At 52.0% G+C, this 13,397-nt stretch overlaps 5 protein-coding genes across 5 annotated transcripts; 1 reads left to right on the forward strand and 4 right to left on the reverse strand.

Annotated features, from left to right (window-relative positions):
* Positions 1-210: 210 nt before the first annotated feature.
* On the reverse strand, positions 211-2,554 carry CCOS01_13029 (uncharacterized protein; the record flags this gene model as incomplete). The annotated part of the gene is made up of 4 exons (XM_060461176.1): positions 211-1,374; positions 1,664-1,963; positions 2,044-2,361; positions 2,438-2,554. The coding sequence occupies 4 exons, from the start codon at positions 2,552-2,554 to the stop codon at positions 211-213; spliced, it is 1,899 nt and encodes a 632-aa protein (XP_060308378.1).
* Positions 2,555-6,263: 3,709 nt separating this feature from the next.
* On the forward strand, positions 6,264-6,701 carry CCOS01_13030 (uncharacterized protein; the record flags this gene model as incomplete). Its single annotated transcript, XM_060461177.1, has 1 exon — positions 6,264-6,701. The coding sequence occupies one exon, from the start codon at positions 6,264-6,266 to the stop codon at positions 6,699-6,701; it is 438 nt and encodes a 145-aa protein (XP_060308379.1).
* Positions 6,702-7,013: 312 nt separating this feature from the next.
* Positions 7,014-8,009, reverse strand: CCOS01_13031 (uncharacterized protein; the record flags this gene model as incomplete). The annotated part of the gene is made up of 3 exons (XM_060461178.1): positions 7,014-7,477; positions 7,545-7,793; positions 7,856-8,009. 3 exons carry the CDS (start codon positions 8,007-8,009, stop codon positions 7,014-7,016), a joined length of 867 nt encoding a protein of 288 aa, XP_060308380.1.
* A 1,360-nt stretch (positions 8,010-9,369) lies between these two features.
* CCOS01_13032 (uncharacterized protein) lies at positions 9,370-11,206 on the reverse strand (the record flags this gene model as incomplete). Its single annotated transcript, XM_060461179.1, has 4 exons — positions 9,370-9,416; positions 9,510-10,124; positions 10,178-10,234; positions 10,312-11,206. 4 exons carry the CDS (start codon positions 11,204-11,206, stop codon positions 9,370-9,372), a joined length of 1,614 nt encoding a protein of 537 aa, XP_060308381.1.
* A 1,446-nt stretch (positions 11,207-12,652) lies between these two features.
* CCOS01_13033 (uncharacterized protein) lies at positions 12,653-12,898 on the reverse strand (the record flags this gene model as incomplete). Its single annotated transcript, XM_060461180.1, has 1 exon — positions 12,653-12,898. A coding segment is annotated over one exon (246 nt), but the record flags the coding sequence as incomplete, so codon positions are not given.
* Positions 12,899-13,397: the final 499 nt, after the last annotated feature.

The raw sequence follows: 13,397 nt of genomic DNA on the forward strand, positions 1-13,397 counted from the left end.
GTAATTGAAGGCATGCGATTGAACGATGAAGGAGTTTCTTCTATTCATTAGTGATGCTGACTCTATACATAAGTAACTTCCAAGCATCATGCTTCCTCTTTTCTCTTAGCAACTGAGAGCTCAAGACCGTCAGACGTTTTCTCTGGCTCTGTCCTTCTTCCTTCTCAAAAGCCCTTCCCAACTGATACCCACGTTCTTCCACCCATGTCGCTACTGAGACGGAGGCCACGCCAATGAGTCTTCTTCTACTATATACTCAAGATCGTAGGTTTCAATGCCGAACCCGGGCGGATTCCATCCCCATTCTGATTCCTCCCACCCGGTATGCTCTGGCGCAGCCCTTCCTGAAGGAGGCATCAGCTCGGGAGGGGAACTGCCAACTGAGCCATTGGCCGCCAAACACTGTTCAACTCTTTGAACATAATCTGGGGTCGGGGGCAGGTAGCCCAACTGGGAGAGCAAGCTTTCCTGCCTGTGTCTCCAGGCCCTAACAAGAACCGCTCCTGCGACGGCATATGGGTGAACCGACATTTCGAAATAGTTTTCCTGGTATTGGTATATGATGGGCAGCACCTTCCATGCTCGATCGACCAAGTCGCCGGTTGACTGGAGACACAGTCGACCGATCATGTGGAGGAACAAGTCGTACTCGAGATACTGAAGGACGTACCACACAAAGTTCCAACCCTCCATCACCTGAAGATGGTTCGCAACGTGTTCAGCCGCCTCGAGTGAAACACGAAACAGGATGTCCCCTTTCGCCTCAGGCGGTGGCTCCACAGCCCCCTTGGGCTTGCATGCCATGATTCGAATCTTGTCGACCATGGCTGCTTTTAGCTGCAAAGCCAATACATGCAGATCCCCCGCACTCGGATCGCAATAACGCTTCACGATATCCTCTAAAAACTCTTCAAAGTTGACGACGAACTTCTCCAGCTCGATACTGTGAAGTCGACTGAGCTCGTCTGACACGTCACTCTTTTCGACGACGAACATGGCATGGCTCAAATTGGTTCGCTGAGTGAGACATCGCGACAAGCTGCAAACCACCAAAGAGACAATCATCTCAGTCGGGCCATCTCTATTTTCGAGGGGAGTCGCGGTATCGACATCGAAATCGGCGTCGTTGATATTGGTGGGCATTTTGCAGCTGCAAGCACGTGACAACGGAGTTGGGTTGAATCCAGAGGCCATGGCGAATCGAAAATCGAGTAGTACAATATTCCACCAGACGCGTCTTCGTAGCTCTGTTTGGAAGGGGGAAATTCCCAGTTGTGAGCCATCTCGGTGTAGCCCCAGACGTTGGGCACTCCGAATACAGACGCCGCTCATGACCCAATTCGCGTGAGCACTCTCTCGATCCGGAATCACAACCTGTTAGAAACTTGACTTAGCTAGATGTTCAACCTTGTGAGATGGCATGAATTTGTGCGACACTTTGGAGGTCCAAAACAATTCGTGAGGTTTTCAGTACCAGTTGAAGTACGAGTGCTTGCAATAGCACGAAAGTGGGCTTCTCCAAGAAGCGCGCACGATACAGCCCCTTTCGCAAGGTCTTCGAGAACCGATTCAATAGCTCTATTTTTGACTGACCCAGTAACCTTGTGCATTCTTCTGGCCTCATCGAACCAACAGCACACGCATAGATCGAGAAGAAAAATACTTCCATGTCTCGCGGCAAAGACGGCGGAGTGGCCGTGGCCTGGACCAGATGACGTTGCGTGGACGGCACGTGAATGAATTTCGTTATTGGGTTGACTCGATCTACAAACATCCGCCATAGCAGCATGGCATGACTCGAAGGCGGATGCAGATGTTGCGGGTTGCGGGCACTGGGCTCTCTGACGTCCATGATGTTTGCCTCATTCGCAATGGACGGTTGTTGAATCGTCGTCGTTTCCGGTAGGCTCGATAGGCTCGCAGGACTGTCGGCGTCCTCCACGATTGCTCTCATGGCTTGCAACTACATGGAGGCAAATAGGTTGTTAGATATCTGGCTGGCGAAAGAAGCTGTCGTCAAGGGGCCGTTGACAGGGCATTTACCTCATCGAATACCGTGGCCCAAGGGGTGCTATCAGTAAATCTGACAGACCCTTTGTCGATAACGAGCTTCCCAAGAGAGTTCTCAAGCGCTTGCATTTCGCGATCCCGGCTCCGACCCTGATCCTCAATCTTTGTACTTGTATCGCTTTTCGGACTAGGCTCCGTACGAGTACCATCGCTACTCTTCTCGCGCTTTTCTGCGGCCACGAACTGTTGGAGTAGTTCCTCGCATCGCGCCAGTCTTCGTTGAAGTTCAACATTGGGCTTCTTCCGGTTCCGTGTCTTTGAGTTTTCGCGTGGTACACACTCTGCGCCTAGCTGAATTACCAATGACTTACTGTTAGATCTTGAAGCAAGTGTCTCTGAGGGGAGAGTGCTTTCAAGGATCACGAACCTTGACGCAGCCTCCGCACGCCGGGCTCTCGCGATCGCACTTGACTTTCCGCGATTTGCAAAGAACGCATGATGGCTTGCGTGGAATCGGCGGTGCCTCAGCAGCTATCGACTCCATTCTAGGCTTTGAACAACAAAATAGCACAATTTACTACCCAAAGCTGTCAGACGAGTAGATGTAAGCAGCTTATCGATGGCATCGGCGGCCTCCAGAGCATCGCGAAAAGAAAGGTGGGACAGAGGATGTCACCATTCTTTAAGCTCGTCCCTAGACGGGATTTTATGCATTCTTTCAAGAGTGTAGGGCGTCCATCCCTTTATGGCATTGTCAGCAGGGATCTACTAGTGACACAGGCCCAGGCTGAGCACCGGGCACTAAGCCACAGGCACCGTCGTATAGCGGGAGCGTACGCAATCAACTGAATCGTACCGTTATTGTAGCGTGCCTATCAGGCAGTAATCTCAACTCTAAAGGCCACTCGGAGCTAAGATTTCGGAAAAGTCAGTTCGCACTACCGAACGTGTTCGAAATTTGACACTTCAACTTAACTTACAACATGCTTGGCGAATGGTTCCAGATATCTTGCCTCATTCCCATTACTGTAATATGTCTGTGGATTGATTCGAGACGCGATAAGGTTTCCCAAGTAGGAAATCGATGTCTTCCAGCTCAGTTGATGACGCTTCCTGAGAAGTCTTTGAGGATGTTGTCGAAGCCTATGGCAAGCGTGTAGAACTTGTCGCAGGGGTACCTACAACATATTTGACCATATGGTTTATGAAGAAACGTGGTCCAGACGGTTGACTGGTCCGGGCTGAAGAGAGCGCGAGAACATGTCCGTAGTTGCGAGGGGTGCGTGTGACGATGTACGCCGTCTAGCCTCAACGCACAATGAGTGATCAGATAGATCTATCTATTCTACTGAGAGAGTACAACATTTATCGCAGACAAGCCATGCAACCAAGCTGTTATAAACGAGAGAGTCTGCATCATCTAGGCAACAATGTCAGTATCCCAAGTAACGAAAGCGAGTATCCTGTATGCGATTCCGGATGGTGCCCGTGCTGTGCGGGCACAGAGCACAGAGCACCCTGGGTTTTCGGCTCTTAATAAGGAGCGAAACACGGGTCCCCGGGTTCTTGTAAGAAGCGAGACGCCCGAACTGGTAACGTGTTGGTGGACCACCTCATAAGTCCTACCGGTTGAGATCATTTGCACAACTCAGGAAAGTTTCGTTTAAAGGCTGGCAAATTGATGTGTGTATAGGCTAATTATATCTCTGGCTTGGCCTTGAATCTGGGCTTCTCAGGTAGTATTTCGAGTGGTTCGGGGCGGGCCGCGCGACAGGCCTCTTCACAATACGCGATCTCTTTATTTGAGGTACGACCGGACCCATCATCGTAGTCGCGAGTTCAATATCTTTGCGTTCGTCTTGCATGCCGACACGACGGGACTCTCATAGTCTTGTTGTATTTGCCATCCATAAGAGACTACGGTTACTGCCGAGGAGGCAATGTCAAGGGAAGCTCTTCCTGCGCTGTGCAATGTACCTCGGAACACGATCAAGGCTGGAATGGGACACTGGATACAAAAAGGAAGAAATGTCAATAGTTCATAAGTTCAATAGCTCATTGTCGTTTCGTTGGCTGAGCCTATATTGTCTTGTCTTCAACAACCTGACGATGCTTGCTTGGCCTTAAGATTCGTACATTGTACAGGGCCGCCACCACAGACGTCACCTTAGACATGCGCCCTTTTCAATCATAACCAATAAAACACCTTGATCTTCGACAGTCAGCAATTAGTCTGTTGAAAACACGAATACAGTAGCACAAGGCAGACAGGAGAGGCAATAACGCGAAATGGTATCCAAGGGCGGACGTAGCAAGGCGTTACTATATTGGAACGAGCCCTCGCAAGTAAAGTAGCCGCAGATGGTAGAGGTCCATGAAGATAAGAATCCGACCATCCGTAGACATTGAAGGTCCACGCAACACGGACGAGGATGGATCAAACACCACACCATGACGCCAACGAGGCATCTTCTTTCCACGTTCAAAATGACCGTCGTGATCTTTCCCTTAGAGCTTTCTATAACAGCGCCGATAAAAAATCAAACGAACCTGGTAGCAGTTTGCTGACTACGGCAGCAGATGAGTGGAGAGTTCCATGCATACGAGCTCATCGACTGCCGTGGAGGGTGCAGCCGCGACAATTAGTGAGGATGAAGGGCTCCATTCCCCGATAGGACAAAGGCCTTTATACTCAACTAAAAGTACGATGACGCAATATTCGCGCATGCGGCAACCCGAAAAGAATGAGCAGGGCACTGACGAGTCAAGCCAACAAACCACAGACACGAACGAGACCATATGACAAATATGGCGGCTGGAGATATTGAGTAGTTTACTCGCTCTCGGTTGCGTGCTAGCAATCATCATAATATTAGCGCTCCATCAGAGCAAGCCCTTGCCCAAGTGGCCAGGTGTGATGTCAGTCAATACCTTGGTAGCTACCTTTGCCGCAGTTTACAAGGCATCTCTCATAATGCCCGTTGCCGAAGGTGCGTCAAAGTGATGGTTCTTCCAGGTCATTGAAATATTCTTTTGGTGCTGACAAGAGGATGGAAATCAGGCCTGGGTCAGCTGAAGTGGGATTGGTTTCAACGCCACAGAAGCTAGCTGATGTGCTTGCTTTCGACGATGCTACGCGTGGTCCATGGGACTCCTTGATACTGATCATGAAGAAAATACCACAAGCACAAAGGCCGTGAGCTCTTGTACCAAGCTTTCTATCATATCTTGGCCAACGTGCTAACCTTTCTCGAAGATATTTGGCAGGGCTTGGTGCCCTGATCACCATAGCCGCTCTCGCCATCGATCCCATTTCTCAAGCCATATTCGAACACAAGGGATGCAGTCGTGCCGCAGATTCTGTCAACGGCATCATAGCAGAGATACCGAGAGCGAATCACTGCACAGCTGGTCCGATGGACTCCGACATCGTAAAGGGACTTGCTGATCCTCAATAGTTGGCTTCCTTGATCAACGTCAAATGCGCTACGGGCAACTGCACCTTTGGGAACGGGGACAACGGCAGTCACTTCTAATCTTTAGCCATTTGTCACTCCTGTCAAGACATGACGGACCGAGTCATCAAAGTTCAAGAGGGTCCAGATGCCCCTTTCTACGCATAGCAGTTGTCTTACGATTACAATTACACCGTGCCATCATTGATTCCGGAAGTTTCTAGTCCATGGAACAGTTCGAAACTGTCGCTTTTGACCACACTGGGAATCTTTGACAAAGACAAAGTGTCATTCAGACCCTTCTATAGTTTCGATGTTTTGACGGTTATTGATTCCCCCTGTAACACTCTGGATGACACCTGCGCAGATGAGGTAAACACTTCAGCACTTGCCGTTCGATACAGGCTAGATGCATGCGTCAAGCGTTACCATAGCAATGTCCAAGATAGAGTCTATCTCGAAGTAGAACATCCAAATTTGAACGAGATTCTGACATGGCATGACGAGTGAACCCTCGTGGCCAACTCTGGCCTAATCAGTGGCAAGGAAGTGTCGTGTACGGCAAGAGAGCGCTGAGCGCCTCAAACAGTTCGAGTTGAGTCAGTGGACGGTCGTCCATTCCAGCTTTCGCCTACGAGCCGTCTTTCTGAACGCGAAGGAGACAAGACTTTTGGCAGGAGGAAGAACGTGATTTGAAAATTTGTACCGCCGGAGTGTGTATGGCGAATAGACGCAATCTCCTGGCGAGCGATTACCTCCACGTTGCAGGACATATTGCAGAACAACGTCACACACAGCATGTTGGATGGTAGACCCGGAGTAATAACGGGCCCAACCTGGTTGAAACAAGTCTACGCGCAAGCCGCTGGCAATATCACCACCGTCGATAATTTGGCCCGCGGCTTGGCAAGTTCGACGACTGCGGGCATGCGCAACAAGCCATACGACGGCCTCGACGACAAGCGAATAGCAGAAATTCATTCAGGCCTGAGAGCAGTAGTGGGTGTGACCCTTATCACCGACACATGTGTCTACGTTCATTGGCTCTGGGTCGTAAATCCAGTTGCACTCCTAGTGCTTCAATGGACATTCTGCGCTCTGGTGCTGGTGAACCGACGTTCTAGCCCTAGTAATGGCGGACAGCAATATATGGCATGGAATTCATCGCCTCTGACGCTCTTGTTCAACGGATTGGACGGGGATCTTTCCAAAAGGCATGAGGTTTATATACGCTGAAGGGAATGAACCAAGTGGCGGAAAGTACTACGGTGCAGATGGTCTGCGTCGATGGCTCTGAGGAAAAGGCATTGAGATTTTACGAAAATAAAGCATAGCTTTAAATGTTAAGAATGGCCCGTCCGTTGATTAGTTGACTTCAGACATCCTTGCTTACATCTACGCTGGATATCTAAAGGTTTTGACTAGGACACGTACGCCTACGCTCCCACATCTTTTACCCATCAGATACTCGCATACCATATGCTAGCCAAACGACAGATTATCCATATTGACCTGCATTGTCAAAAGCTCCAGGCTTGAGACTGCAGTCTACCTTCGAACCCTAAACGCCCCATCATCCTCCTGGTTCGATACAGCCCCAAGAGGAAACCTCTCCTCATCCTTAAAAGTAATAGGCGAAACAATACGACCCGGAAACCACACATTGAATGCTGCAGCGCAGAGGAACATGAGCGATGTGTCGAGACAATACAAATACACCTCTGTAGTCTGAAGCACGCCGTCCCGTCCCTCAGCAAACTCAGCCACTCGGAAAATCGACCGCACCAGAATAAGGAACGAGGTAGCGTAGAGGACCATGATGAACTGCCTCCACGGTCGCCGCCCGTTCATGCTCGTTGTCGTCGGGTGGTTAATGATTCGATAGTGGAAGACGGAGATGGTGACGATAAAGGCTGCGAAGAAGAGGATTTGAATGCCGAGACCTACGAGGATGATGTTTTGGCCGCGGTCGAGTCCGTCTTTGTCACTTGCACCGGAGAGGATAGCTCCGCCTATTTGGGGAATGAGTCAGTCTTTCCGCCAACATCACAGGTGACGGCGATTGGACACTGGGCTTACCAATGCACTGGAAGGCGAACGAGAATACGTCTCCGAACACAAAGATCTTTGTCATCCATCCGACGGGAATAATTGATAGATGGCCCGCTTCCAATGAGTCGATAATGCGACCTAGGAGCATGTAGATCGAGGCTGCGTACAGTGCCGGGGCAAGCAACGGTAGAAGAGTCTGGATGATGAACGGGACCTGTGAATAATTCGGTGTTTCGGATGCGTTCATTGCTCGACTCCCATATCCAATGCTTTCAACTATTCAGCAGGTCATCAGTGGTCAGGCTTCGAGTAATCAACGGGTTTCAGTGGCCTCTTACAGTTGACACCGATGAAAAAGGCGATCCAGTACCAAGTCTTCGCCCGCTTGAGCTGAATGGAATGAATCACACCACTAATACCGAACAGCACGGCAAAGGTCACTGCTGCAGCGAGAGACGGGTCGTAAGGATACTTGGAAGGCTGTTGGTCCATTGTCGCATTAATGCTTTCCTCTCCTGTATTCTGAATAAAACTTGTTCAATCACAACTGTGTCCGCTGGTTTTGACCTTCCTCGTGCAAATACAAGATCCACCGTTCGCTTTATAGAGAGCCATGATGAGATTTCGGACTCCATTGATACGCGCTGGCTGAGCTATTCATGGTGTTTCTGTTACAACGCCCTGTATCAATAACAACATCAGAGGTTGGTGTTGAGGCAGTGCTCGGGGTCCAATTTCCCAATCCGCTCCTAGTTTCCTCGGGGAAAATATAGTTCGGGGAGTTTAGAGCCTTCGACGTCTAAACATGCGGGCCCTACGTAGATGCCGAGCCGGCGTCAAAAGTAAGCATACGAGATCGACAGGGGGTAAGCCGCGCTTCCGCGTTCTCCCCATACACCGATAATCTTCATAGTCATGTCCGAAATAGTCGCCATGGAGATCTTGACTCGCTACTTACAGTACAGAAACTCAGCCATGATGCGGGTGACGACGCGTTAGATTAACAATGGATCAACCTTCTTACGTCTCGTGCGTATCACGACCTGTTTCGACAGGGCTGGAAAACGCCATCCTCGTAAGAATGGGGTTGGAGGGAACCCTTTACGAGCTGAGAGTACGCGTCACCCTATCTTCAACTTACTTCAGTCATCAAGCTCCAACCGACTGCTCACTGTCATGATGGGGCTCTTCTATGATACTTTGGCAAAGGGAAAACTACTCCCGAGCTGCCACCGGGGCCGAAACACAGCTTACGAGACGACGACTGAAGGTTCAGGCTGTGGTGAATGCGCTGTTCTCATTTGCCTCGGTAGCTGTATCTCAGGTACGGCGCCGACGTGTCAATAACCTCCGGATGAACTAGGCTCTTGTCAGGCCAAACTTCAAGCGCTATTTGCCTGCGCGTGCATAAATCAATAGGTTGGTTACCCATGATGGGATACAATTCGAAAGGGGACAATATAACATGGTTGATATCCCAACGTCAAAAAATAGAAGTCATAGATTCGTAACCTGCGCCATCTAACCGAAAAGAGTATACCGGTAAATCGTCCAGTACCTAGAGGCGACAAACCATGCCCCAAAACCTGCGTTGGGGCGCATGTGAAACTATAGGGTTACTAATCCCATCCATACATATACGCAAATCCCTTCCCAGGATTGCAAAGCCAACGGAGTTCCTTTTTTTTCTATTGGGGAATAATAACGGTAAAATCGTCCTGAACAATCCAATTCCCTGCTGATAAACAATGCAACAAAGTCCGTCTCGTAGTGTACGAGGTCTGTCAATCGCCTTCTGTACATTCAATCTCGTACTGAAAAATAAGTCATGCGCCTGGCCGGCACAGGTAACTTATGTGAGAGTTGCCAGCATAGCGCGCATGATTCCAGGAGGAGGACCTGAAAACTCTCGCGTTAGCCTGGGCTCTGACTTGACGAGACGGTGACGAAGCGTACCTTAGTAGTACTTTGGTACGCTGATGGCCATCCTACCTTTCTTGTCCTTCTCAATCCGCACTCCACGCCGCGGCTCCTCGACCTTCTCGACCTTCTCCTCGAAGAGGACTACAGCGCCATCGGGCATCTGTTCAGCACGGACGAGTTCACGGCTCCTTCCGTGCTTGCGCTCGTGAAGCTCAGCCTCAAGAGCCTTGATCTCGGATCTGATATTCTTGCGAGACCGAGACCGGCTACGGCGACGCTCAGCGACCGCCATGGGTCCGATAGGGACCTCTTCGCTGTACTCGCGGCGCTCGTATACGACTGGTGTTGCGGTCGTCGATGTTGTGTAGGATGTGGAGCTGCGAGCAGGAGAGACATCGCGGATGATGGTAGTCTTGTTGACCACCTCGTGAACGGGAGCGGGAGGTGGCGGAGGAGGCGCCTCATAATAGACGGATGGGGGAGCAGGAGGGTGAGCAGAAACGACGGTTGGGGGCGCGGGAGGCGGCGCCACTGAAGCAGGCGCCGGTGGAGGAGGAGGGACATGGATGACAGTCGGGGGCGGCGGGGGAAGGGCAGCAACCGGCGGAGGGATGGTGTAAATCTCCTCGTGTCGTTCTTCATGCTTGCCAGCCGATGATCGAGCTGCGGCAATCTCCAATTCACCTGGCATCATGTCAGCTGCAGTCAGATGGATGAAGGCACATGGAATCACTTACTCTGCTTGTACTCCTCGCTGAGCTTCAGGAGTTCATCGATGTTGTCCTGGCCGAGAGCTTTAAGAACAATGATGGTGTTACCCTGGGAAATAAATGTGTTAGTTCAAAGTTGGCGCGCTCGATTGAAGCGAAACTTGCCTCTTCAATGTAAGGATATTCCAGGTCGATGAGCGCGCGCTTGGAAACCAGGCGCTGTGGGATGCGGGTCTTGCCCTTCTTCGGGTAGGAGCTGCGAACAGTCGTCGCGGTCTTGGTGGTAGTGCTGGTCGACCTGCTGGAGGTGCTGCTTGATCGTGAGCTGCTTCGGTGCGAACTCTTTCTGGTTGACCTTGACACCCTAGACTCTCGGCTGCGGTCTCTACGCCGGCGTGAAGTAACGACCTCACGCTCCTTCACCCGCTCAGGCATGCCGCGGAACTCCTCGTCGCCGTAGTAGCCTGGTTCGGCGATCTGGATCTCGTCGTATCGTTGAGATGGTGCGGGGCCCAGCTGGCGGGTGCGGGGCAGAGGGATTGGAACGTATGGAGGGGCCCGGTAATCGTCGCGAGGGCGAACATCTTCTCGGCGGGCTGGCGGGGGATATTCCTCACGCTCATAAAAGCGGAGAGGGCGACGGTCAAAGGTGTCGAGGGAAGATTGACGACGGAGCATGGTCGGGCGGCGTGGTGGCGAGGCCTCACGGACTTCTCGTTGCTCTCTTTCGAAGAAAAGACGACGATCAAACTCCCGGTCCAAAGGTTCTCCGCGACGAGGACCATAACGGTCTTCTTCGACGTAGCGGCGGTCTCTTACAGAATCCTCTTCGTATCCGCCGCGATGTCCGCGGTCAAATGGGCCACGGTCGAAGCGCTCATCGGAGTGATCTCTGCCGCGGCGAGGCGGTGGGCGATAGTCATCACGTTCCTCGAAGCGGCTTCTTTCCTCGAATCTGCTTCGTTCGTCTGGATAGCGACGATCATCTGGATAGCGGTCTCGCTCCCGTTCTTGCATGAAGCGGTCGCGGTCCCAGCGCTCAGCACGGCCGGCCATTTTGGTTGATGGTTAACGTATGTGTGGTTGGAAGTGAAAATAAAGTCGATCTCGGGTATCACAAAATATTGCAGGAAAAATAGCGGTGGTCGTGAAATTAGGGATCCGGGATGTCACAGGTGATGGTTTGTTCCCGGGAGGTTGTGGAATGATCGGGTGATGACAGGAGTTCGTGGTTGTGAATCTCGAGAGAAGTCGCTCGTATTGCGAGAGTCGAGAATCAGGGCGATGACGACACCTCTAGGGAGAGAGGGCCAGAAGAGAGCGAAGAAAGAGGGGAAAAGCGGGAATAATGTGTGTGATCCAGTGTCGCAGCAGAGAGCGAGTGAGTGAGTGGTGGGATGGCTGGCCCCCTAACGTAAGGTATGCGAACCCAGGCCAATAGCGCCGGTAGTGTCGGTGAAGGCCGTTGACCCGCCTTGGGTCCAGTGGGCTATTTTGGAATTTGGATTGGATAATGGAGTAGCGGCGCCGCCCTGCGTTAGAGTGGCGTGCGAGTGGCTTCTTCCAGGGTTTATGAGACTGGTATGTGACACTGTAACACTGACAATGTATGGTGAGTGAGTGAGTGGGTGAGTGAATGAGGCAAGCGATGAACCCCTCTTCGTGGTTTGGCTGACTGGTGTATGGTAGTGGGCGAAGACGGGTGATGCGATGGAAAGCCGGACTGAACTCGACAAGTGACTGGACTCGGCGTTCTAGACTCTCTTGTGTGTGTCGTGTGTGGTGGTAGGCGTGGGTGGTAAACGGCCTATGAGAAGGCAATGTGAAGCCAGGAAGCAACCTGGAACTCTACCAGCTGACCTCACGAAAATGGGCCTGTGACAGTAGACCCGATAATGGTCCTCCGTCTACTCGACACTCCCCAACAACGATCCTGAAGCTGACTGTTCTTGCTGAACCACCGGAGCTGCGAAATGTGATACGGGCACTCGCACTGGTCCAAGCCGTGAGTGGTGTCGTTTTTAAGGGTCCTTGCGAAAAGAGAACAGACAGACGAAAAGGTGGTGGCTGGGAAAAAACGAGGCGGTTTTGTAGTTTAAGTCTTGGACACGACACGGAGATTTGTGGTGGAGTGGAAAAGCAGGCTTCTTGGAACGACGGACGGAAGCCAGGACAGGGTTGGCTTGGTTCGTCAGACTGAACGAGGAAGATGGTGGTGTTGGCGATGCTGCTTGAGCGATGATCCCAGCTTGCCTGGCCTTCTCTGGATGGTCCAACGGTCTGGTAGGGAGAAGATGGCCGCTGTTAGTTATGCGACGGACTGATGGCCCGCAGCTCTCCCGCATGATGCCAGAAACACCAATAGGGATGCAAAAGTGCATTCGAACTCAGTATCCAAAGCCTGTTTCGTCGTTGGACAAGCTATTGACCGCAGCATGGCATTTTGCGCGAGGAGCGACAGTGATTGTCGGTCCTTAACGAGGGCCATCAGTGCCGTATCGGTCATCGCACCCGTCGTCCAAACCTGGCGGGAGACGAGAGGGCTGTGGCAACAAGGCTACTCCTTGTAAAAAGCCCTTCCCGAGGCCTGCGTCGTTGCTTTTCGCTGCGGTTCTGCCCATCTGACCATTCCAGACCCGGTCCAACGCGGCCTTTAGCCTTAGTGGCCCAGTCCGCTTTTGTGCCCTCTCGAACCTGACGTCGCCGCTTGGGCAGCCATCGACGGGGCGCCTGTTTGGAAAAGCGCAGCCAGGAGTGAGCCTAGGACTCCATTCCGGGCCAGATCTACCAGCCTGCGCACAGCGGGATCCCGTACGGAGCCATGGAGCCCGCTGGGTGTCCCATCGTCCATGGACCGCGGTCCCGTCGTTGGGCTTGAACGGATCGACGGGAAATGGAGAGGATGGGGGATGCCAGACAGTCGGATGGGTGGGTGGGAAAAGAGGTCAATTGTCGTCCGGGCGGCGTAAGTTGTAACAGTGGGATGGGCCGACGTTGGAAACTTCCAAACTCTTTCTTCGCTGTCAAGTGTCTCGTCCTTTCGTCTCGTCTGCCCTTTGGCATAGCGTTCGCTCCCGCCTCGGCCCTTGCCTTGCGCTTCCTCTTCCGCAGAACACAGTTGGAAACTGGCGGGCTTCTCTGCCGTCACTGTGCTTGTGCTGCGACTCGCTGCGCCAACATGCCTTGCTCAGCTTTGTCTCTGTGGGGGTTCGAGTTGACCGCCACCCTGCTCGATGACGTCGGGTAC

Source organism: Colletotrichum costaricense (genome assembly GCF_030867565.1).
Source record: "Colletotrichum costaricense strain IMI 309622 chromosome Unknown Scaffold_16.1, whole genome shotgun sequence".
Lineage (NCBI taxonomy): Eukaryota > Fungi > Ascomycota > Sordariomycetes > Glomerellales > Glomerellaceae > Colletotrichum > Colletotrichum costaricense.